General features: G+C 48.0%; 1 protein-coding gene across 2 annotated transcripts in view; it reads right to left on the bottom strand.

Annotated features, from left to right (window-relative positions):
- LOC147116895 (uncharacterized) overlaps positions 1-25,641 on the bottom strand; it is a 231,763-nt gene that overhangs the window by 156,744 nt on the left and 49,378 nt on the right. For both annotated transcript variants that reach the window (XM_085987334.1, XM_085987335.1), the window contains 4 exons: positions 19,670-19,702; positions 16,775-16,810; positions 14,769-14,804; positions 12,480-12,512 (listed from right to left, as the gene is read on the bottom strand). In XM_085987334.1, coding sequence (XP_085843460.1) covers positions 12,480-12,512; positions 14,769-14,804; positions 16,775-16,810; positions 19,670-19,702 — 138 coding nt within the window. The remainder of the gene's footprint in view (positions 1-12,479; positions 12,513-14,768; positions 14,805-16,774; positions 16,811-19,669; positions 19,703-25,641) is intronic.

The following is a 25,641-nucleotide window of genomic DNA, read 5'->3' as shown; positions in this document are numbered from 1 at the left end:
GGAGGCGGGTCCCCAACTCACGCAGGGACCCGTCTCATCGAGGCGGGAAGGGGATTAGAGCCAATTAACTGCCTGTTAACAGGTAGTTAACAGGCAGTTAAGAGGCTTATCCCCATTTTACCAACACAAGTGCGGGCTCCCCGACGTCGGGAAACCCCGCCAGGGTCAGCGATGCGAGCAGTGGGTCTGCGAGGGTGAGAGGGGTCGAAAAGTGCGCTGTAGAGGTGAGTGATGGGTGCAAGTGTGGAGAGGTAAGTATGGGAGGTGAGTGAAAAGTGTTAGATAAAGTTTCCTTATCTTTGTTTCTTCCTGCAGGCTTCAACCCTTGGGGATCCTGAGGCTCCTCATCGCCACGGCAGAGATGACAGAATGGCTGATGCATTCTCCAATGCAACAGCCATGTGCTTTCTGCTCAGGAAAGAGGTTTGGTGAGTCTTGAGTACAAGGGCTTACCAAAGAACAGAGATTGTCAGTGTTTGATGACAATTTATCTGTCAAACATTTTTCACAGATGAAACGTCATACACTGACGTTCCCTGTCACCGGCTTTCCCTTAATTGCCTGCTAAGCCCGCTGGGCAGGCTTAACAAGATCAATCAAGGGAAAATAGCATGGGGTGGCCGGACGTCATTGGGGGGGGGACTGAAACCCAACAGCCAGCAGTCGCGCCCAACGCGCCGCCATTGATAAAATTCCCCCAACGTTTCAGGTCGATGACCCTTTGTCAGAACTGGAAAAAGTTGGAGATGGAACAGGTTTTTAAGCAATTGTCGGGGCAGGGAAAGGGGGAGGGGAGGAAAGAACAAAAGTGAAGGTCTGTGATAGGATGGAAGGCAGAAGAGATTAAGACACAAAAGAGATGATGGTGCAAGGCAAAAAGAGATGGTAATGGGACAAGTTAAGTAACAAAAGATGACTCCTTCTTCCCCTTCACTTTCCTCTGACCCCATCCCTTCCTCCAATCTCACCCCCTGCCGTATTTTCACTATCCCCTCTGACCTTCCCCGCTCTGACCCCAAATGATCAGTCCTCAGAAAAGGCCTGAGCTTCTTCCCCTTACGCCCCCACCTCAATGAATTTCGAGCTCGCCACGACGCTGAGCTCTTTTTCTGTCACTCTGTGCCCACTTCTTTGGCCAGGAGTCTTCCCCCCACACAGCTGGCCCTTTCTCAAGCTTGCAGAATTCTCGTTCTACCTGGATCCCTCCCTCTGGCCTCTTAACCTCTTTAGATCTTTTTATTGCAAACTGCTGGCGTGACATCGGCCGTCTCAATTTCTGTTCCCCTTACCCACTCCAACCTACCTCCCTCTGAACTTGCAGCACTCCATTCTCAGATCCAACCCAACATTGTCATTAAATCTGCTGACAAGGGTGGTGCTGTTGTTGTTTGGCGAACCCACCTCTAACCAGCGGAGGCTGAACGCCAATTCTCCGATACCTCCTCCTACCTCCCCCTGGACAATGACCCCACTACCGAACATCAAGCCACCGTTTCCAAGACTGTCACTGACCTCATTTCCTCTGGAGATCTTCCCTCCATGGCCGCCAACCTCATAGCTCACCAACACCCCACAGCCCGCTTCTACCTCCTTCCCAAGATCCACAAACAGGACTGCCCTGGTAGACCCATCGTTTCAGACTGTTCTTGCCCCACGGAACTTATCTCATCTTATCTGGACTCTATTCTTTCTCTCCTTGTCCAGTCTCTTCCCACCTACATCCACGACTCTTCCGATGCCCTCTGCCACTTTAACAGTTTCCAGTTTCCTGGCCCCAACTGTCTCCTTTTCACTATGGACGTCCAATCCCTCTACACCTCCATCCCCCACCAGGATGGCCTGAGGGCGCTCCGCTTCTTCCTTGAACAGAGGCCCAACCAGTCCCCATCCACCACCACCCCCCTTCACCTGGCTGAACTTGTTCTCACATTGAACAACTTCTCCTTTGACTCCACTCATTTCCTCCAAATCAAAGGTGTTGCTATGGGAAACCGCATGGGTCCTAGCTATGCCTGCCTTTTCATGGGATATGTGGAACATTCTTTGTTCCAGTCCTACTCAGGTCCCCTCCCTCACCTCTTTTTCCGGTACATTGATGGCTGTGCTGTCTCTCCCTCTAACTTAACCTTACTGTATGTACATAACCTACTTATATATGTATAACTTACCTGTTAGGGCCGTTGCCCCTTTAACTCACCTTTTAGGGCCATTGCCCCTTTAAGACGCACCTTAGCGTGCTGACGTCACGTCACGTACGACGTGACGTGCGTGAGGCGGCTGCCGGCCCGACTCTGCTCTCCAGAAAGGCCGCCGGCACAGCCCGGCCTAGCGTCTTCGGCCGCATCGATCAGCCGCCGGGAGCGCCGCTACCTTCCGCTCCCGCGGCAAGCACCGGCCCAGCCTGGCCTCCAGCCCCGCTCCCGACTTAGGCCCCAATGGCCAGCGACGCAACGACCGGCAAACGTGACGACGTCACAACCCCGAGCGTGATGAGATCATCACGCTCCCCACGGGACTGCGAGCTCATTCCTCGTGGAGCCGCCGCCGGAACAGGACCTGCGCCACGTTGCTCCTCAGTTGTATTGCCCCCATGCTTGAGTCTTGGAAATTGTTTGTCTGTAAGTATTTTAGAATGCTATAGACGATTAGCGTACACTGTATGTTGTAGAAAATGTTTAGTTGTAACTTTTCTCGGTCTAGCTGGTTATCTAGCAGCTGTATTTGATACACTATGTACAGGGCTAATTTAAAGAGAATGCCTTCCAGCTTGCTAAATGTATATTCGTTGCCAGACGTACTGTGTTGCCCAGGCGTACCTAAATTTGTGTACACATATCAATTATGCGTCTGTATACTAATGTGTCCTTCTATTTCTGTGTTGTATTTCAGTTTTACAATAAGAATCTTTCAGTAAAGCGTTACAAGAAAAGTCAAGCCTTGTGATTTTATTGGAAGATATCAAGTTGTTCGCTATCTGTCTAGCTCTGCATAGGATCGCGTTGCGAGGGCAAAAAAGTAAAAAGACAACAGCACAGCGGGCTCAAGCACAGGAAGATACCACTCAGCTACCATGAGTCTACGCTCAGGAAAACAATATACCCTAGAGGACGCCGACCAGCCAAGCGAGAAGCATGAGCCTCTCCTAGCTAACGATGCCAAGTCACAGCCCTCTAAAGCATCCTCTAGGTCATCTCGGCGGTCCAGCAGACCGTCGTCATCGACAGCTTCTGCAGCCGCCAAAGCACGTGCCAAGGCAAAAGCTGCCCAGGCTCAATTGCCCTTCGCTGAAAAAGAAGCTGACCTTATGAAGCAGAGAGCCGACCTCGACGCTAGCGCGTTGAAGCAGAGAGCTGGCCTCGACGCTAGTGTGATGAAGCAGAGCTGACCTCGACGCTAGTGTGACGAAGCAGACAGCACAGTCCTCTAAAGTATCCACTAGATCATCTCGGCAGTCCAGCAGACCGTCGTCATCGACAGCTTCTGCAGCCGCCAAAGCACGTGCCAAGGCAGAAGCTGCCCAGGCTCGATTGGCCCTTGCTGAAAAAGAAGCTAGTGTGATGAAGCAGAAAGCCGACCTCGACGCTAGCGTTACGAAGCAGAGAGCTGAACTCGCTGCCATTCTCCACATTCTCCAAAGCCAGAGAGCTGCCGCTGCCGCTAAAGCCGAAGCCGCAGCTTATGAAGAAGGTGAGGAGAGCGAAAGCAGGGAGCCCAGCCAGGAAACATATGATCTGGAACAGCCCCTCAGTCCAGTGCAACGTACAAATGAGTATGTACAACAACACTCCAAATTGTTCTCAAAGGAAACATTCAGGTATCTCGACGTAGAACCAGCTACTCACCACAGCAACAAACGGCCCGTTTTCGGAGACACTGAGCTTAAAAGAGAAGAAACAAGTAAGACTCACCTGCAGAGACCTCCACAACACTCGGCCAATCCAGCCAAGCAGTCCTCGTCCGAGCCGCAAGGCGCACAAGACCTCGCTAGGTACCTTACTCGCCGAGAATTATTAAGTTCAGGCCTCCTAGAATTTGATGACCGTCCTGAAAATTATTGGTCATGGAAAGCGTCCTTCCTGAGTACCACCAAGGACTTGAATCTGTCAGCCAGAGAAGAACTAGACTTGATGACAAAGTGGCTCGGAGCTGAGTCGTCAAGGCAGGCGAAGAGAATTCGCTCAGCGCTCGTCCTCAATCCCACAGCAGGCCTCGACCTGGTTTGGCAACGTCTTGAAGACTGTTATGGGACACCAGAAGTCATCGAACACGCACTGCTCAAGAAGATTGAGGACTTCCCGAAGCTAACCAACAAGGATAATGTCGAGCTCAGAGAACTGGGCGACATTCTCCTCGAACTGGAGTGTGCCAAGGGAGAAGGTTACCTGACCGGCCTCTCGTATTTGGATACAGCTCGTGGGGTAAACCCAATAGTGGAAAAGCTCCCCCACAATCTTCAAGAGAAATGGATAGCTAAGGGATCCAAGTACAAGGAGGAAAATGGAGTGGCATTTCCCCCCTTCTCTCTCTTCTCCAGATTTGTCCAACAACAGGCAAAGGTGAGGAATGATCCAAGTTTCACTTTCTCCACCTCCAGCAGTTACGCTCCTTCGGGAACAGAGAAATCCACAAAGTACAGCAACAAAGCCTCTGTGAGTGTGCACAAAACAGATGTTCCAGCCGAACCCTCAGTCAACCAATCCAGTTCTGCTGGGAATGAAGTGGATGACCCAGATCGTCAGTGTCCAATACACAAGAAGCCCCACCCACTCAAAAAGTGTCGAAGCTTCAGAGACAAGCCTATTGATGAGCGCACATCATACCTGAAAGAGAACCGCATCTGCTTCAGGTGTTGTGGGTCGACTATGCACATGGCAAAAGACTGCAAGGCGACAATCAAGTGCCTTGAGTGCAACAGCGAAAAACACATAGCAGCCCTGCATCCAGGTCCTCCTCCGTCAACCACTGAGTGTGCCGCGGTTGACAAAGAGGATAGCGGGGAGCAAAGCGAAAGCACATCTGCAGTCACCTCCAAGTGTACAGAGGTTTGCGGAAATGCAAGCAGCCCACGCTCATGCTCCAAAATCTGCTTGGTTAAAGCATATCCTGCAGGGAGAAAGGAGAAGGCCATCAAAATGTATGCAGTGCTCGATGAGCAAAGTAACAAGTCTCTAGCGAAGACAGAATTCTTCAGTCTCTTTGACGTCAAGGCCAGCGCCGCTCTGTACACGCTAAAAACCTGTGCAGGGACAACAGAGACTACGGGTAGGAGAGTTGGGAACTTCATGATCGAGTCCATGGATGGGAAACTACAGCTTCCCCTCCCCACCTTGATTGAGTGCGACATGATGCCAGAGGATAGGACGGAAATCTCCTCCCCAGAGGTCGCACGCCATCAGCCCCACCTACAGCCAATTGCCAACAAGATTCCAGCTGTGGACCCGGACGCTCCAATCCTCCTACTCTTGGGAAGAGACATCTTAAGGGTGCACAAGGTGCGTGAGCACATCAACGGGCCCCACGATGGTCCCTATGCGCAGCGGCTTGACTTGGGATGGGTCCTCGTGGGTGGAGTTTGCCTGGGAACAGTCCACAAACCAGCGGATGTCAGCGTCTATAAAGCAAACGTGTTGCACAACGGTCGCACATCCTGTCTCAGCCCATGCCCAAACAGGATCCAGGTAAAGGAGGACTACGATGACATGACGCAGCATCATAGGTCAACCTCCTCTGCCTGTGAGGAAGAGGCAGGCCCCACTGTGAGCACAGATGGCCTAGGATGCTCAGTGTTTGAAAGGTCCAAGGACGATTGACACAGCTGGGCGGAACCCCTGCCGTTTCGCTCTCCTGGACGCCGTCTTCCGAGTAGCGGGGAGCAGGCTGCGGGGCGCCTCTGCTCGCTCAGGAGAACCCTGGTGCCGGTGTCCACCGACCCAGACATGCCTGCAGTCCTCACCCCAGCGATGCTCCTGACTCAAAAGATGAGTGCTATTTCAGCTCCCTCTGGAAACTTTGACATGGCCGAGCTGCACGGGAAGCAGTGGAAGCAAGTACAGTGTCGTGTAGACACTTCTTGGAAGAGATGGAGAGGAGAGTATTTGTCCACCCTACAGAGCCGTAGGAAATGGACAGAAGACAAGCCGAATGTCAAAGTGAGAGATGTCGTCTTGCTGAAAGACAGCCAAGCACACAAACGAATGGCCAGTGGGACTGGTCGTCAAAACTCTGCCGAGCAGGGACAAGAGGGTCCGCAAGGTGGAGGTGAAGATCGTCGAGGAGGGGACTGTCAAAGTGTTTCTGAGGCCAGTCTCAGAGATCGTAGTCCTCCTTTCCAAAGAAACCTAGAGAACGGACTCTGAGTATGTTGCAGCCAAAGGACGTTTTCTTCAGGTTTATTTTGTATCTATAGTGGTACAAATGGAATTGTACCAAGCGGGGAGTGTGCTGTCTCTCCCTCTAACTTAACCTTACTGTATGTACATAACCTACTTATATATGTATAACTTACCTGTTAGGGCCGTTGCCCCTTTAACTCACCTTTTAGGGCCATTGCCCCTTTAAGACGCGCCTTAGCATGCTGACGTCACGTCACGTCGTGAGGCGGCTGCCGGCCCGACTCTGCTCTCCAGAAAGGCCGCCGGCACAGCCCGGCCTAGCGTCTTCGGCCGCATCGATCAGCCGCCGGGAGCGCCGCTACCTTCCGCTCCCGCGGCAAGTACCGGCCCAGCCTGGCCTCCAGCCCCGCTCCCGACTTAGGCCCCAATGGCCAGCGACGCAACGACCGGCAAACGTGACGACGTCACAACCCCGAGCGTGATGAGATCATCACGCTCCCCACGAGACTGCGAGCTCATTCCTCGTGGAGCCGCCGCCGGAACAGGACCTGCGCCACGGTGCTCCTCAGTTGTATTGTCCCCATGCTTGAGTCTTGGAAATTGTTTGTCTGTAAGTATTTTAGAATGCTATAGACGATTAGCGTACACTGTATGTTGTAGAAAATGTTTAGTTGTAACTTTTCTCGGTCTAGCTGGTTATCTAGCAGCTGTATTTGATACACTATGTACAGGGCTAATTTAAAGAGAATGCCTTCCAGCTTGCTAAATGTATATTCGTTGCCAGACGTACTGTGTTGCCCAGGCGTACCTAAATTTGTGTACACATATCAATTATGCGTCTGTATACTAATGTGTCCTTCTATTTCTGTGTTGTATTTCAGTTTTACAATAAGAATCTTTCAGTAAAGCGTTACAAGAAAAGTCAAGCCTTGTGATTTTATTGGAAGATATCAAGTTGTTCGCTATCTGTCTAGCTCTGCATAGGATCACGTTGCGAGGGCAGAAAAATGACTGTATCGGTGCCGTTTCCTGCTCTCGCCCTGAACTAGAAAATTTAATTCGCTTTGCTTCCAATTTCCACCCTTCCCTCACCTTCACATGGTCCATCTCCGACTCTTCCCTTCCCTTCCTCAACTTCTCTGTCTCCATCTCTGGGGATAGGCCATTGACAAACATTCACTATAAGCCCACTGACTCCCACAGCTACCTGGACTACACTTCCTCCCACCCCGCCTCCTGTAAGGACTCTACTCCATTCTCCCAGTTTCTCCGTCTCCGCCGCATCTGCTTTGACGATGCCACCTTCCATACCAGTACTTTCGACATGTCTTCCTTTTTCCTCAACCAAGGATTCCCCTCTGCTGTGGTTGACACGGCCCTTGACCGTGTCCGTTCTATTTCCCGCAATTCTGCTCTCACCCCTTCCCCTCCTTCCCAGAACCACGATAGGGATCCCCTTCTCCTCACCTTTCACCCCACCAGCCTTCACATTCAACAGATCATACTCCGCCACTTCCGCCACCTCGAGCGTGATCCCACCACCAACCACATCTTCCCCTCACCTCCCCTTTCAGCATTCCGTAGGGACTGCTCCCTCCACGACACCCTGGTCCACTCCGCTATCACCCCTAACACCCCTTCCATTTCGCCCGGCATCTTCATGTACAAGCACACGAGATGCAACACATGCCCTTTTACCTACTCCCTTCCCACTGTCCAGGGCCCCAATCACTCCTTCCAGGTGAAACAGCGATTTACTTGTACTTCTTGCAATTTGGTATACTGTATTCGCTGCTCACGATGCGGTCTCCTCTATATTGGGGAGACCAAACGCAGATTGGGTGACCGCTTTGCGGAACACCTCCGTTCAGTCCGTAAGGGTGACCCCGAGCTTCCGGTCACCTGTCACTTTAATTCTCCGCTCCACTCCCACTCTGACCTTTCCGTCCTCGGCCTCTTACACTGTTCCAATGAAGCTCAGCGTAAGCTCGAGGAACAGCACCTCATTTTTCGATTAGGCACTTTACAGCTTTCTAGACTCAACATCGAGTTCAACAATTTCAGACCATAACCTCTGTCCCTATCCTTTTCTAAAAAAAAATTCTCTCTCACATGGCAGCTGTCAATCATTCTGCCAGTGCCATTTACACTTCATCTAGAGTCATCTTTTGTTTCTTAACTTGTCCCATTGCCATGTCCCAGTGCCTGACCTGCTCAGTATTTCCAGCGTTTTCTGTTTTTATAATAGATTTTTGGATATGGGGATAGTGCGGGAAGGTGGAGTTGAGGTAGCAGATCAACCATGATTCTATTGAATAGGCTCGAAGGGCCAAATGGCCTACTCCTGCTCCTATTTCTTAGCTTCTTATGTTCATATGAAAGCGAGGAAGAAGGTACTACGTCAATTGATACCTGTGCCGCAGGCACCAGGTCAGAGACCAGCAACCAGGGTAACTTAGAGGTTAGAGTAGAAAAGGGGTCCTCACAGTGTCATGCACCGGGCACTAGTGAGCAGCAGACATGCCGGGTGGAAGGGACACCACAGGTCCCACCTTGCCGGGGGACAAGATCGCATACTATTTCTGTTGTAGAGGAGTCAGATGAGGACCTTGCAGGGCCAAGAAGGCTGATGGGTTTAGTAATTGGACAGTGGTGGAATTGGTGGTCGTTTTTATTGTGTTCTTCAGGGGAGGGGGAGGTGTTGAAAACGGGTCTAGAACGAGGGGTCACAGTCTCAGGATACGGGGTAGAACATTTAGGACTGAGATGAGGAGAAATTTCTCCACTCAGACGGTGGTGAACCTGTGGAATTCTCTACCACAGAAGGCTGTGGAGGCCAAGTCACTGAATATATTTAAGAAGGAGATACATAGATTTCTAGACACAAGGGGCATCAAGGGTTATGGGGAGAGAGCAGAAATATGGTATTGAGATAGAGGATCAGCCATGATCATATTGAATGGCCCTAATGAGCCCTAATTTTGTTTAATAACCTCTTGTGTGGCACCTTATCAAATGCCTTCTGAAAATCCAAATACACCACATCCACTGGTTCCCTCTTATCTACTCTGCTAGTTACAACCTCAAAAAACTCTAACAGATTCATCAAACACGAATTCCCTTTCATAAATCCGTGTTGACTCTGCCCAATCTTATTATTATTTTCTAAGTGCCCTTTTACCATGTCCTTAATAATAGATTCTAGCATTTTCCCTACTACTGATGTCAGGCTAATTGGCCTGTAGTTCCCCGTTTTATCTCTCCCTCCTTTCTTAAATAGTGGGGTTACATTTACTACCTTCCAATCCGTGGGAACCATTCTAGATTCTATGGAATTTTGGAACATGACAACCAATGCATCCACTATCTCTAAAGCCACCTCTTTCAAAACCCTAGGATGTAGGCCATCAGGTCCAGGGGATTTATCGGCTTTCAGTCCCATTAATTTATCCAGTACTATTTTTTTACCAATACTAATTTCTTTCAATTCTTCATTCTTGCTAGACCCATGGTTCTCCACGATTTCCGGGACGTTTTTTGCATCTTCTTCCGTGAAGACAGACACAAAGTATTTGTTTAATCCCTCCGCCATTTCCTTATTCCCCATTATAATTTCTCCTGTCTCAGCCTGTAAGGGACTCATTTACTTTTGTCAATTTTTGCCTTTTTGCATACTTATAGAAGCTTTTACAGTCTTTTTTTATGTCTCTCGTTAGTTTACTCTCATATTCTATTTTCCCTCTATTAATTTCTTGGTCTTCCTTTGCTGAATTCTAAAATCCTCCCAATCCTCAGGCTTACTACTCTTTTTGGCAACATTATAAGCCTCTTCTTTTGATCTAATACTATCTTTAGTACGGTTGGGCCACTTTTCCTGTGGGGTTTTTGTGTCTTCAAGGAATGTATATTTGTTGTAAATTATGTAGTAATTCTTTAAAGGCTAGCCATTGCTTGTCTACCATCATACCTTTTAATCTATCTTAGCAAACTCACCCCTCATACCTACGTAGTTTGCTTTCTTTAGATTTAAGATCCTAGTTTCGGATTTAACTAAATCACTTTCAAATTCTATCATATTATGGTCACTCTTCCCTTAGGCCCCTTTACTACAAGGTTATAAATTAACCCTTTCTCACTGCACAATACTAGATCTAAAATAGCCTGTTCCCTAGTTGGTTCCTTAACATACTGATCTAGAAAACTATCTTGCATACATTCCATGAATTCGTCCTCCACACTATTACTGCAAATTTGGTTTGCCCAGTATATATGTAGATTAAAGTCCCCCATGACTACTGTATTATACTTGTTACATGCGCCTCTAATTTCGTGATTTATACTACTGTTTGGGGGCCTATAAACAACTCCCACCAATGTTTTCTGCAGAACCTCATTCCTAGTTCTACTTATGTCGTTGGTTCCTATGTGGACCATGACAACTGGATCCTCCCCCTCCCACTCGAAGTTTTTCTCCAGCCATGAGGAGATGTCTTTAACTCTGGCACCAGGCAGGCAGCACAACCTTCAGAACTCTCGGTCGCAGCTGCAGAGAACAGTATCTATCCCCCTGACTATACTGTCCCCTACCACAACTACATTCCCTTTCACTCCCCCCACTTGAATGGCCTCCTGCACCATGGTGCCATGGTCAGCTTGCTCATCCATCCTGCAGGCTTTTCCCTCATCCACACAGGCAGCAAGAACCTCATACCTGTTGGACGAGGGCAAAGGCTGAGGCTCCTCCAGCACTGCACCTGGGGTCCCCTTACCTGCCTGAGTTGCAGTCACACCCTTTAATTAAATTTGTAATTAGGTAACTTAGTTTACAGTGTAGTTTCTTGACTACTTACATGATCTAGATTAAGTTGAGTACTAAAATTAAAAATCTACCTGTAATACAAAGCACTACAAGTAGTTGAGGCAAAAAGCAGCAACACCTTCCCCCTCTTCTCCGAATTCCCACTCTTTCCAAATTCCCAAATAAAACACTCTGTTCAAGTGCACTCCGTTTAATCTCGCTCTGTGCAGATGAAAATCCTTGAGTTTGAGCGCCTTAGACCACTCAGCCATCCTGACAACTGGTCTTCCTCAGAGCATATAGAGCCTCAGTGACCTCCCTTATGCAAAAGTGCACAAAGGATTAGGATATGTGACTGATATCAGCTGTGGCAGCTTGGAAGGTTCCTGAATCATACAATTTAAGTGCTACTGTGACTTGACTGCCACAGGCAATGTATCCTGGCTGTGCTGCGAGGTCTGAGTCTTCCTTCCACGAGGTCACAGATCTCTGTGACGACCTCCTTGGTAAAGCACAACCTCCACTTGCACTGGTCTTGAGTTCATGATTGTAGTAGTAGTGCTTTCTGAAGACCCTGGGTGGACAGGGCCTCCTGTTAAGAACCCTCCTCACCCTCCTGTCCTTCCTCTCCCTCTCTCCTCCAGCAGCTGGTGCTGTTCTGCCTGGCCTCATCTGCTTCTCCCATTCTTCCTCCAGACCAAGGGGACCCCTAGCAAGATTCCCATGACCAACCACTCCCTTTCTCCTGGTGACTCCCATAAGGTACAGTAGCACTGCACTGACTCTTTTTAGGTGAAGTTCTCAGAGAACTTCTGGAAAACATGTTGATAAAGTGTTGGCGAAGTCTTGACAAAGTGTCCCAGAAAGTCTCCCAATGTGTATTAAAAGTCCTCTTCAAACGCTGTGTAGTCAGTCGATCTCAATCAGCAAGAGAACAGTGAAAGTTGAGCAAGGTTTTGCGCAGCATTTGTAATCCTCACAAACAACTTCTTTTACTCCAGTTCAGCTGGTCGCTATTAGGAGAGGACAGTAATTGCCACATTAGCCAGCAAAATGGCGTGCGGCCTCTTTAATGAACATTAGAGGCCATTTTAATTCGTAATCAGAGGCTTAACTGTCCTCGGGCAGCCATTCTGAGCATGTGCTTAAATCTCCTATACCAAGAGGGCGTCTTGTGCTAAAGGCGGGCTAACCAAGCGCCTCAGCTCAAGATCCCATCTTGACCACCTTGGAGCCTGTTTAGCGCCTAAACTACCAGCACAATAGTGGGGAACATAACCCCCTATGTGTAGAATATAGAAGCACTTTCCTTTTTCTCTTTTTGACTCTTAGCTCATTCTGGAACTTACCATAATTCTGCAAAAGTCTGGCCTTTACCCGCTCTGTTGACAGAGAGCATAAGAATCATCAGATACAAAGCATGCAGGTTATTTAATTATCTCAACAGTTTTCTCCCTTCCCCCTGTGATGCCTACTTCTCATGTTGTACACAACACCAAAGGTGGCCATGAAAACCTAGTTGGTTTCACTTCAACATTGAGAAGAGTCATGCTCAACTGGAACTGCTACAGTGAGCAAATGCTATTCTTACTAATTGTAAAGAAAGTTTACTCTCATTAAATATCTAACCAGACAGAATCATTGATATTACAGCATGGCAGGAGGGCATTTGCCCTGTCGCATCTGTGCCAGTCATAGAATCATAGAAATTTATAGCACGGAAGGAGGCCATTTCGGCCCACCGTGTCCGCGCCCACCAACAACGAGCTATCCAGCCTAATCCCACTTTCCAGCTCTTGGTCCGTAGCCCTGCAGGTTATGGCACTTCAAGTGCACAACCAAGTACTTTTTAAATGTGGTGAGGGTTTCTACCTCTACCACCCTTTCAGGTAGTAAGTTCCAGACCCCAACCACCTGCTGGGTGAAAACATTTTCCCTCAAATCCCCTCTAAACCTCCTACCAATTACTTTAAATCTATGCCCACTGGTTGTTGACCCCTCTGCTAAGGGAAATAACTCCTTCCTGTCCACTCTATCTAGGCCCCTCATAATTTTATACACCCCAATAAGGTCTCCCCTCAGCCTCCTCTGTTCCAAAGAAAGCAAACCCAGCCTATCCAGTCTTTCCTCGTAGCTAAAATTATCCAGTCCAGGCAACATCCTTGTAAATCTCCTCTGCACCCTCTCTAGTGCAATCACATCTTTCCTGTAATGTGGTGACCAGAACTGCACGCAGTACTCTAGCTGTGGCCTAACTAGTGTTTTATACAGTTCAAGCATAACTTCCCTGCGCTTGTATTCTATGCCTCGGCTAATAAAAGCAAGTATTACATATGCCTTCTTAACCACCTTATCCACTTGGCCTGCTACCTTCAGGGATCTGTGGACCTGCACTCCAAGGTCCCTTTGTTCCTCTACACTTCTCAGTGTCCTACCATTTAACGTGTATTCCCTTTCCTTGTTAGCCCTCCCCATATGCATTACCTCACACTTCTCCAGATTGAATTCCATTTTGCCACCTGACCAATTCATTGATATCTTCCTGCAGTCTGCAGCGTTCTTCTTCATTATCAACCACACAGCCAATTTTAGTATCTGTAAACTTCTTAATCATACCCCCTACATTCAAGTCTACATCATTGATATATACCACAAAAAGCAAGGGACCTAGTACTGAGCCCTGTGGAACCCCGCTGGAAACAGCCTTCCAGTCACAAAAACATTACCCTTTGCTTCCTGCCTCTGAGCCAATTTTGGATCCAACCTGCCACATTGCCCTGGATCCCATGGGCTTTTACTTTCGTGACCAGTCAAACTCTTCAACTGGGACTATCTCAACCCACTCTTCTATCTTTTCTCCATCTCCCTTTATATTCTTCCTGTTCAAAGGCTTATTCAGTCACCTTATAAATGATGCTACAAGGAGTCATTTTCCAATTTCATGCTTTCACCAGGGAAGTGTTGCCTGTTATCCATTGGAAATATAATCCTGCAGGATTCTCCATCCTGAATCATAATCGTGAGAACTTGGGTGTGCCATGAATGGAGCACTGGCACTAACTGCCTGCGGTTTTGCGTTCGGTGTCGGGATGGGTGCGGGTCAGCTGGTTTCCGGGTTCCAGTCCCACCCCCCGCTGCCTCCGCTCCACAGACGTGATTTTCCCTTGATTGACCTTGTTAAGCCCGCCCTTGTCTGTCGATTTGCTATCGCCCGCCTTTCACTTTTGCCGAAGACCAATTTCAACCAACTGACTTTCATGTGGTGCCACAGATACCAGGAGCTGTCCGGCTCCATGTCCAAGTGCCAACAGGCTATTGCATCATAGACAGGATCGTAGCCGAACCTGATCCTTGCCCTTGCCCTGTGACCACATATGCGTGCTTTCCAGTAAGGGTCACTTGATTGCAATTAGATGCCGGAACCTCAACAGATTTGTTCTCCCTCTTGCAGCCAATGGAAGCCAACTGTATTGCCCATCCTGAGGCCAGTTCACTGAGCCCAATCCAAGGGCTGCCTTCATGATCTGCCAAGCTCAGTGCCACGTCAAATGTTGGCATTTACTCAACGAGCTATCACCTGCCACATCACTTTCACCAGAACCAATGCTTTTGAAAGGGGAACTCATTCCCACACTTACCAATTTCTCTGCTTCTCTGCTGGTTCGTAAGTGCCGCTGTTGACAAAATATCTCAGTTCAGGTCTTGCACATCTAAACATACTAAAGTATGCATACCATTGTCTGGCACAAGTATAATACTGCTGAATAAATCATTATTTGGTGATACTATGAAAGAAACCTCTTGTAGGGGAGTTTGTGAGTAATTGGACAGGCTGAAGACCTCTCCCTGATGGCCCTATGAAGAAAAGAACCTTGTGAAACACCGATTAGGATGGCAATCATTGCTTGAAGGCCAAGTCGCAACTCCACAGCAAAGGATGCTGGCCTAGCAATTCCACGGGGTGTTTCTTTGGCAGGGGACCAGGAGAACCCTTCGACAAATGGCTAAATCGTCACCCACACTGTTTCTTTTGTCAATTATCTTAAATCTGTTACCGACTCTCCTGCCACTGGAAACAGTTTCTCCTTATTTACTCTATCAAAACCGTTCATGATTTTGAATACCTCTATCAAATCTCCTCTAATCTTCTCAGCTCTAAGGAGTTTGTGATGGGCAATAAATGCTGGACTTGCCAGCGACGCCCACATCCCATAAACAAATTTAATAAAAGAACAACCCCAGCTTCTCCCAGTCTCTCCACATAACTGAAGTCCCTCATCCCTGGTACCATTCTAGTAAATCTCCTCTGCACCCTCTCCAAGGCCTTGAAATCCCATTATCCTGAATCAATTATTAGTATTATCTTGAAAAAAATTGGAAAATTGGAATTTTAACGTTAACATTATTCGCTGATCTCTGGGGTCCTCTTTGCACTTAATATCCCATTTAGCCTTTTACTGCTCAGTCACAATTTTCCTTTTGGGTTTTGTATAGATCGCTTTTTTCTTATTTCTATTTGAACTAACCTGTTCATTGCTTTGGTGACTGTTCAGTTTACATGCATTTTTCGTGGATATTCAATGTGATTGTTTTTAGAAGTAGTCCATATTAGCAACCAGGATACCTTTCAGGGGTAAGGCGGTCATAGAACGTACAGCATGGGAGTAGGCCATTTGACCCCTTGCTCCTGTACCTGTGCTCATCTCTTCAGCTGGAACTACCTGTACTGCTTCTCGCTCCTGTGTCCTTTTGTATTTTTCCTCTTTGTTTAACACATACTGCCCTTCCCCATCCCCATGGTACAGAGCTTTCCTCATTACCAAAAAATCACAAACCACATGGAAGTGACTGACAATTTACTGAGCAAGTTCTACCATTGCAATCTACTGATCTCTCTGATAGTCTGCTCATTTGAATTCATAGCCGCTACTCAAACTGTCTCAGAATTCCAAAAGAATTTAAGCACTATATTTCACTTTGCTGTGTTATTTACATGACTTCATTTGAATTAATTAGAATAATTTAACACAAAAACTTTAAATTATCAGGAGCAGACCGTATTGAACTTCTTTTGCTTGAATTCCTTTTTATTTTTAAATTCCTATCATAATTGGCCTCGCAATATTTCTTATCATCCTAAGAAGTCAGTCTAACAAGTCACTTAGGTCGGTTAGGTGACAATATGAGAAATTTACTCTGTGCGTTGTGAGTAATAAAGTTGAAATCCCATTTATTAAGGATGGGTATATGATATAATTCCACATTAGGGGAGTGATTCTGCATTTCAGCACTCCCACTGGGGATTGCCACCCTCAGGGAGCCCACCTTGGAAAATTGTAAGCACCAGGTCCCTAATTTTCTGTTCATTCATTTATATGCATATATATAAGTGCTGGAGGCCATAGATTGCAGGATGACACCTGTAGCATTCAGAGGAAATCATACCCTCTAGTAAACCGTCCCACTAAATTGAACCTCAAGGTTGGGGACATCATTCCTAAAGTGGCTCGGCTTTTGGACCTGAGATTCATCGCCTTTAGCCAGCTCTGGGACACAGTGCGTTGGAGCTGCAGTGCCTGGTACCACTGTGGCAATCCACAAAGAAGAGCTCAATTGACATCAAATATTATCTCCTAGAACTCACAGCGTCGTTTGGCAGCATAGCTCTTCACCGATTTTGCTGTGAATAGGGAATGAAGCAGTTAGTGCTAATCCTGCACATCCGAGATTGCTAAGTACTTAATGTCACTGTCACAATACAAGTATAGTAACGCTAACCGAATTATTATTCATCAGCATCAGCTCTTAAAAGATTCATTATGTTCCAGCCCAATTGATTTCCGCCTTATATAGAATAAAGAATCTTACAGCACAGAAGGAGGCCATTCGGCCCATAGTGCTTGTGCCAGCTCTTTGAAAAAGCTATCCAATTAGTCCCACTCCCCTGCTCTTTCCCTGTGGCCCTGCAAATTTTTCCTTTTTAAGTATACATCCAATTCCCTTTTAAAAGTTACTATTAAATCTGCTTCAACCACCCTTTCGGCTCAGAGGCCGCAGGGACTGTCCTGGGCACGAGGCAATTGGGTCAGGTGAGGCCAAAGGTCACCTGCTTCTCCCAGCCCACAAGGTAATCAAATAAATTTTTAAAAGCCTACCTTACCAGGTCCTCTTCTTGCCCTTGAGAGATTTGGCCTGGCAGGGAAGCCACCACTGCTCCCCGCTCATGTCTCAGGTAAAATTAGCAACTGGGCCCCAATGATGGGCCAGGTTGGGGTCGAAAATGGAATGGGTAAGTCTTCCGCTCCATTTTAACTGCCTCGTCCTAATACCAAACCCATGTACACTTGGTGTGTGAATTCTGGTGTGAAGTGTCCGGGCAAAGCTGCTTCTACATTGCCCCAGCAAGCACTTGGGCATTCTTAGGTCAGTTACATCAATGCTTAGATACAGAGTAAAGCTCCCTCTACACTGTCCCATCAAACACTCCCAGGGCAGGTACAGCACGGGTTAGATACAGAGCAAATCTCACTCTACACAGTCCCATCAAACCCTCCCAGGGCAGGTACAGCACGGGTTAGATACAGAGTAAAGCTCACTATACACTGTCCCATCAAACCCTCCCAGGGCAGGCACAGCACGGGTTAGATACAGAGTAAAGCTCCCTCTACACTGTCCCATCAAACACTCCCAGGGCAGGTACAGCACGGGTTAGATACAGAGTAAAGCTCACTATACACTGTCCCATCAAACACTCCCAGGGCAGGTACAGCACGGGTTAGATACAGAGTAAAGCTCCCTCTACACTGTCCCATCAAACACTCCCAGGGCAGGTACAGCACGGGTTAGATACAGAGTAAAGCTCCCTCTACACTGTCCCATCAAACACTCCCAGGGCAGGTACAGCACGGGTTAGATACAGAGTAAAGCTCCCTCTACACTGCCCCATCAAACACTCCCAGGGCAGCTACAGCACGGGTTAGATACAGAGTAAAGCTCCCTCTACACTGTCCCATCAAACACTCCCAGGGCAGGTACAGCATGGGTTAGATACAGAGTAAAGCTCCCTCTACACTGTCCCATCAAACACTCCCAGGGCAGGTACAGCATGGGTTAGATACAGAGTAAAGCCCCCTCTACACTGTCCCCATCAAACACTCCCAGGGCAGGTACAGCACTGGTTAGATAGAGAGTAAAGCTCCCTCTACACTGTCCCCATCAAACACTCCCAGGGCAGGTACAGCACGGGTTAGATACAGAGTAAAGCTCCCTCTACACTGTCCCCATCAAACACTCCCAGGGCAGGTGCAGCACGGGTTAGATACAGAGTAAAGCTCCCTCTACACTGTCCCATCAAACACTCCCAGGGCAGGTACAGCACGGGTTAGATACAGAGTAAAGCTCCCTCTACACTGTCCCATCAAACACTCCCAGGGCAGGTACAGCATGGGTTAGATACAGAGTAAAGCTCCCTCTACACTGTCTCATCAAACACTCCCAGGGCAGGTACAGCCCGGGTTAGATACAGAGTAAAGCTCCCTCTACACTGTCCCATCAAACACTCACAGGGCAGGTACAGCATGGGTTAGATACAGAGTAAAGCTCCCTCTACACTGTCCCATCAAACACTCCCAGGGCAGGTACAGCATGGGTTAGATACAGAGTAAAGCTCCCTCTACACTGTCCCATCAAACACTCCCAGGGCAGGTACAGCATGGGTTAGATACAGAGTAAAGCTCCCTCTACACTGTCTCATCAAACACTCCCAGGGCAGGTACAGCCCGGGTTAGATACAGAGTAAAGCTCCCTCTACACTGTCCCATCAAACACTCACAGGGCAGGTACAGCATGGGTTAGATACAGAGTAAAGCTCCCTCTACACTGTCCCATCAAACACTCCCAGGGCAGGTACAGCCCGGGTTAGATACAGAGTAAAGCTCCCTCTACACTGTCTCATCAAACACTCCCAGGGCAGGTACAGCACGGGTTAGATACAGAGTAAAGCTCCCTCTACACTGTCCCATCAAACACTCCCAGGGCAGGTACAGCAAGGGTTAGATACAGAGTAAAGCTCCCTCTGCACTGTCCCATCAAACACTCCCAGGGCAGGTACAGCCCGGGTTAGATACAGAGTAAAGCTCCCTCTACACTGTCTCATCAAACACTCCCAGGGCAGGTACAGCACGGGTTAGATACAGAGTAAAGCTCCCTCTACACTGTCCCATCAAACACTCCCAGGGCAGGTACAGCAAGGGTTAGATACAGAGTAAAGCTCCCTCTACACTGTCCCATCAAACACTCCCAGGGCAGGTACAGCATGGATTAGATACAGGGTAAAGCTCCCTCTACACTGTCTCATCAAACACTCCCAGGGCAGGTATAGCACGGGTTATATGCAGAGTAAAGGTCAGTCTACCTGATCAGGTGAGTACATGTTTGATGCAGTGTAAAGCTACATCTACTGCCATTTGCTCATCTTATACAGCATTTTTTCCCCAAACTTACAATTCCTTCTAAGTCTGTGTTCATTATGAAAACTTACATCTTTGAGTTGCTCTTGGTACCCCAAGATTCACTGTTAACAGAAAATAGAGACGCTTCAGTACAAGCTTCGCATATCAAGACCCATCTATGCACTGATAGTGTTGAATGATATCAATACAGCACCAAAATCTTCTCAAGAAAGCAGTTAGTAAGGAGATTTTTGTTACCATTTTGTTATTCAACACAATGAGCTATTTTACATTAAATTAGATAATTTGTTCTGAAACACATCAGAATGAAATGTGACTGTTTCTCCTCTTCTTCCTCAGTGATCAAGAAGGTGTTCTTTGAAGTACGAGTACAGCAAAGGTTTTTGTGTCATCTGACTTACGTCACCTTCACTTTTATTCTTTCAACCTTAGTGTCAGTTTCACCTGTCAATATCACAATTTGTTACTAACACCCATCATTTCTGCATTTCAGAAGCCCTATCATCAGTACCATCTGTCAATGTCTTGCATTAGTTTCACCTATAAATATCAACTGTCAATGCCCCCATTGGTATTACCTGTTATTACCACCTGCCAGTATCATCTCTCAGTATCACCTGTCAGTTTCACCTGTTATTAGCACATTTTAGCATCACCTGCTGATTATCTGGTGATGTCACTTGCCAGTGTAGTCTGTTGATGTTACTTGTCAGTTTCATCCATTGATGTCACCTATCGGTTTTACCTGTCGATGTCACCTGTCAATTTCATGTAATGGTAATGTGTCTATCCCAATTCATTACAAATATTTCAAAGCACTTTGGAAAATTATTTTGGTGGCACATTCTCTCTTGCCCCCCACCCTCCTCGCACCGTGTTTTAAAATATGTTGATTGATTTTTTTTTCTTGCTGCCATTGCGACAAGGAAACAATTATAGCTTCCACTCTGATCACCTCCCTGCTAGCTCTCGCCCCCTCAGCCAGCATACCCAGTGCCTCATCCGAGAACCTCGGGGAGGCTCATGTTTGGAGCTGGCCATTCTTCAAGGAGATAACAGCTTGGAAGTGGTGCAGCATTGACCAAAAACTAGCAGAATGCGCCAAGGCAGCAAGTAGCCCTTAAATGAAGCTGGATAAGTGACGTCAGCGGAGGCGAGTTTCAGTCCCAAAACACTAATTGGCCCAGGGGGACCCACACCTCTGAAATCAACTGGTCAATTTGGGGAAAATTGCAAATTTTTCCCACCTCTCAGTAGAGGCGAGTTTGGAACCCACCCAAACCGAAATCTGCCTCCAACCCGCCTCCATTGGGAAAATCGCACCCTAAGTGAGTGGGCAAAGATCTGGCAATGAGGGGGTGATTTTCTCAATGGGAAGCTTTTGGAGGCGGGACTCCCATTTGTCAGGCTTCAGTCCCGCCTCCATCAGCTTCTGGCCAACCAGCGGGATTTTCCCCTGATTGACCTTGTTAAGCCCGCCCAGCGGGCTCAGCAGGCCAATTAGGGGGAAGCCAGTTGCAGAGCTCGTCAACGTATGACATGTCATCTATCAAGAATTTTTGAAAGAAGTAATGTCATCGTTTGACAGCTCTGTGAAGCTGTCAAACACTGACATTCTGTGTAGTTTGTGTTCAGGACTCATCCAACCTTTCTACTTTGCAGAAATCAGATGGCTGTTGGATTGGAGGATGCAACAGCCAGTCTGTGATCTCTACAATACAGATGTCGGGGATTCTGGCTCCACAGATGCTGAAGGCTGCAGGAAGAAACAAAGGTAAGTTAATATTTTCTAACACTTTACACTCACCTCACATACTTACCACTCCACACTTTCACCCATCGCTCACCTCTACATCGCACTTTCAGACCCCTCCGACTCCCGCAGACCCACTGCTCGCCTCCTACACCCTGGCGGGGTTCCCCCAGGTTGGGAAGCCCGCACATCGGGACGAAAAATGAGGATAATCCTATTTTCTGCCTGTTAACTACCTGTTAACAGGCAGTTAATAGGCTTTAATCCTTTCCCGCCTCCAAGGAGACAGGACCCGGCGCGGGACGGCAACCCGCCTCCTGGGAAGATGGCATGGAGGTGGGTTGGGGACGTGTTTGCCACCCACCCCCAAATTCTGCCATTTTCCCAGCAGTCCTGCCTCCATACCCGCCTCCTCGTGGCTGAGAAAATCGTCCCCATGGAGTTTAATGTGGAAAAAGGTGAAATTGTCCATTTTGGCAGGAAGAATAAAAAAGAAGCATATTATCTAAATGGTGAGAGATTGCAGAGCTCTGAGATGCAGAGGGATCTAGGTATCCTAGTGCATGAATCGCAAAAGATAAGTATGCAGGTACAGCAAGTAATTAGGAAAGCTAATAGAATGTTATTGTTTATTGCGAGGGGAATTGAATACAAAAGTAGGGAGATTATGCTTCAGTTATACAGGGCATTGGTGAGACCACATCTGGAGTACTGTGTACAATATTGGTCTCCTTATTTAAGGAAGGATGTAAATGCATTGGAAGCAGTTCAGAGAAGGTTTACTGGACTAATACCTGGAATGGGCGGGTTGTCTTATGAGGAAAGGTTGGACAGGCTAGGCTTGTATCCGCTGGAGTTTAGAAGAATAAGAGGTGACTTGATTGAAACATATAAGATCCTGAGGGGTCTTGACAGGGTGGATGTGGAGAGGGTGTTTCCTCTTGTGGGAGAATCTAGAACTAGGGGTCACTGTTTAAAAATAAGGGGTCGCCCATTTAAGACAGAGATGAGGAGAATTTTTTCCTCACAGAGGGTCGTGAGTCTTTGGAACTCTCTTCCTCAGAGGGCGGTGGAAGCAGAGTCTTTGAATATTTTTAAGGCAGAGGTAGATAGATTCCTGATAAGCAAGGGGGTGAAAGGTTATCGGGGGTAGGCGAGAATGTGGAGTAATCAGATCAGCCATGATCTTATCGCATGGCGGAGCAGGCTCGAGTGGCTTACTCCTGCACCTAATTCGTATGTTCGTATGTTGTAGTGATGGAGGACGTTACAGTGATAGGGAGGGGCGAGGCCATGGAGGGATTTGAAAACAAGGATGAGAATTTTAAAATTGAGGCGTTGCTTCAAGGGTGACAGGTGATGTACCCTTGGTGTGAGTTAAGATACGGACAGCAGAGTTTTGGATGGGCTCAGGATTATGAGGGTGGATGATGGTAGGCTGGTCAGGAGTGCGTTGGAATAGTCAAGTCTAGAGGTAACAAAGGCATGGATGAGGTGAGCAGATGAGCTGAGGAATGTTCGGAGTCGGGTGATGTTCCGGAGGTGGAAGTAGGTGGTATTGGTGATGCCGTAGATATGTGTTTGGAAGCTCATCAGGGTCAAATATGACACCAAGGTTGCAAACGGTCTGGTTCAACCTCAGACAGATGTGGGGTTTGAGGCGGGGACCGAAGACAATGACTTCAGTCTTCCCAATATTTAGTTGGAGGAAATTTCTGCTCATCCAATATTGGATGTCGGACAAGTAGTCTGACGATATAGAGACCGTGGAGGGGCTGATAGGTGGTGGTGAGGTTGAGCTGTGTGTCATCAGCGTACATGTGGAACCGTAGAAACATAGAAAAATAGGAGCAGGAGTAGGCGATTTGGCCCTTCGAGCCTGCTCCGCCATTCAATATGACCATGGCTGATCCTCTACCTCAATACCATATTCCGGCTCTCTCCCCATAACCTGACCTATGGTTTTTGGATGATGTCGCCTAGGGGCAACGCGTTGATACATAGAAACATAGAAGATAGGAGCAGGAGTAGGCCATTCGGCCCCTCAAGCCTGCTCCGCCATTTAATGAGATCATGGCTGATCATCCAAATTCAGTACCCTGACCCTGCCTTCTCCCCATATCCCTTTAGCCTTAAGAAATATATCTAACTCCTTCTTGAATATATTTAATGAATTGGCCTCAACTGCCTTTTGTCATAGAGAATTCCACAGGTTCACCACTCTCTGGGTGAAGAAATTCCTCCTTATCTCTGTCCTAAATGGCTTACCCCTTATCCTAAGACTGTGACCCCTGGTTCTGGACTCCCCAACCATCGGGAACATCCTTCCTGCATCTAGTCTGTCCAGTCCTGTCAGAATTTTATAAGTTTCAATGAGATCCCCTCTCATTCTTCTAAACTCCAGCGAATATAAGCCCAATCGACCCAATCTCTCCTCATACGTCATTCCTGCCATCCCAGGTATCAGCCTGGTGAATCTTCACTGCACTCCCTCCATGGCAAGAACATCCTTCCTCAGATAAGGCGACCAAAACTGCACACAATACTCAAGGTGTGGTCTCACCAAGGCCCTGTACAACTGCAGCAAGACATCCTTGCTCCTGTACTCGAATCCTCTCGCTATGAAGGCCAACATACCATTTGCCTTCTTAACCGCCTGCTGCACCTGCATGCTTACCTTCAGCGACTGGTGCACAAGGGCACCCAGGTCTCGTTGCACTTCCCCTTCTTCCAATCTATTGCCGTTCAGATAATAATCTGCCTTCCTGTTTTTGCCACCAAAGTGGATAACCTCGCATTTATCCACATTATACTGCATCTGCCATGCATCTGCCCAATCACCCAACTTGTCCAAATCATACTGGAGTTTCTCGGCATCCTCCTCACAGCACACACGCCCACCCAGCTTTGTCTCGTCTGCAAACTTGGAGATATTACATCCAGTTCCCTCGTCTAGATCATTAATATATATATTGTGAATAGCTGGGGTCCTGGCACCGATCCCTGCGGTACCCCACTAGTCATTGCCTGCCACTCAGAAAAAGACCTGTTTATTCCAACTCTTTGCTTCCTGTCTGCCAACCAGTTCTCTATCCAAGTCAGTACCTTACCCCTAATCCCATGTGCTTTAACTTTACATGCTAATTTCTTATGCGGGACCTTATCGAAAGCCGTCTGAAAGTCCAAATACACCACATCCACTGGTTCTCCCTTATCTATTCTACCAGTTACATCCTCAAAAAATTCCAGTAGATTAGTCAAGCACGATTTACCTTTTGTAAATCCATGTTGACTTTTTCCAATCCTGTCACTGTTTTCCAAGTGCTCTGCTATTACATCTTTCATAATGGACTCTAGCATTTTCCCCACTACCGATGTCAGGCTTACTGGTCTATAATTCCCCGTTTTCTCTCTACCACCTTTGTGAATAGTGGGGTTACATTAGCTACCCTCCAATCCATGGGAACTGTGCCAGAGTCTATGGCCTAGAAATTCGGTTGTGGGTTCGCCAGGGCTTTAGCGCCGGAAATTTAGCGCCGGCGCTAAGTCCCCCTGCGCACGCCAAAAATTCAGTAGCGCCGCGCCCAAACGGCTGCCGGTGCTACTAGAGGGTGTCAGCGCCTCGAAATGGGCGCTGAGTGCCGCATTGCGGCGCAATTCCGGCGCTGCGGCACCCGATGCGGTGCGGCAGGCTGGGGAAGTGCAGACCTCCTCCTTCAGTTAAGGAGGAGCTGCCTGCACCCGCCCGCTGGCTCTTCAAATGTTCAGAAAAATGAGCCCGGCACCTCGGACAAGTGCCGGGCTTGCAGGCCAGACGCATCTGTTCCGCGGGGGGGGGGGTGGAGGAGTCCGGGGAGGGAGGTGCGGGCCGGCGGGAAAGCGGCCGGCCGCCGCGCGACCTTAGTGCGCCGGCGCTAACTCCTGCAAGACTCGGTTGCCAAAGTCTTAGTTGCGGCTGCCACGGGCGAGGCGGCCGCAACTCAATTTCGGCGCTGGGGCCCGTCACCACGGCAACCGGGACGCTGCGCACACCGATGACGTCATCGGTGCCGGCGCAGCGCAACCGGTGTAACGCCGACGGAAGGGCCCCACTGAATTTGCCAACTGGCCATAACTCCGGCGCTAGGCCCTCCAGCGCCCCAAATGGGGCGCTAAGCCTACTGAATTTCTAGGCCTATAGAATTTATAATCGATTCCACTTAAGTGAACACTTGATAACAGAATGCATCAGATAAGTGCAGAGATATATTATAATTAGAACTATCATTTTCTAAATGTTTCCCCATC

The sequence above is a fragment of the Somniosus microcephalus genome, chromosome 5 (assembly GCF_052327205.1).
Source record: "Somniosus microcephalus isolate GS21.2 chromosome 5, FLI_Smic_1.0, whole genome shotgun sequence".
Classification (NCBI taxonomy): Eukaryota; Metazoa; Chordata; class Chondrichthyes; order Squaliformes; family Somniosidae; genus Somniosus; species Somniosus microcephalus.
The sequence above is the reverse complement of the archived record's forward strand: the minus strand, read 5'-3'. Positions and strand labels throughout refer to the sequence as shown.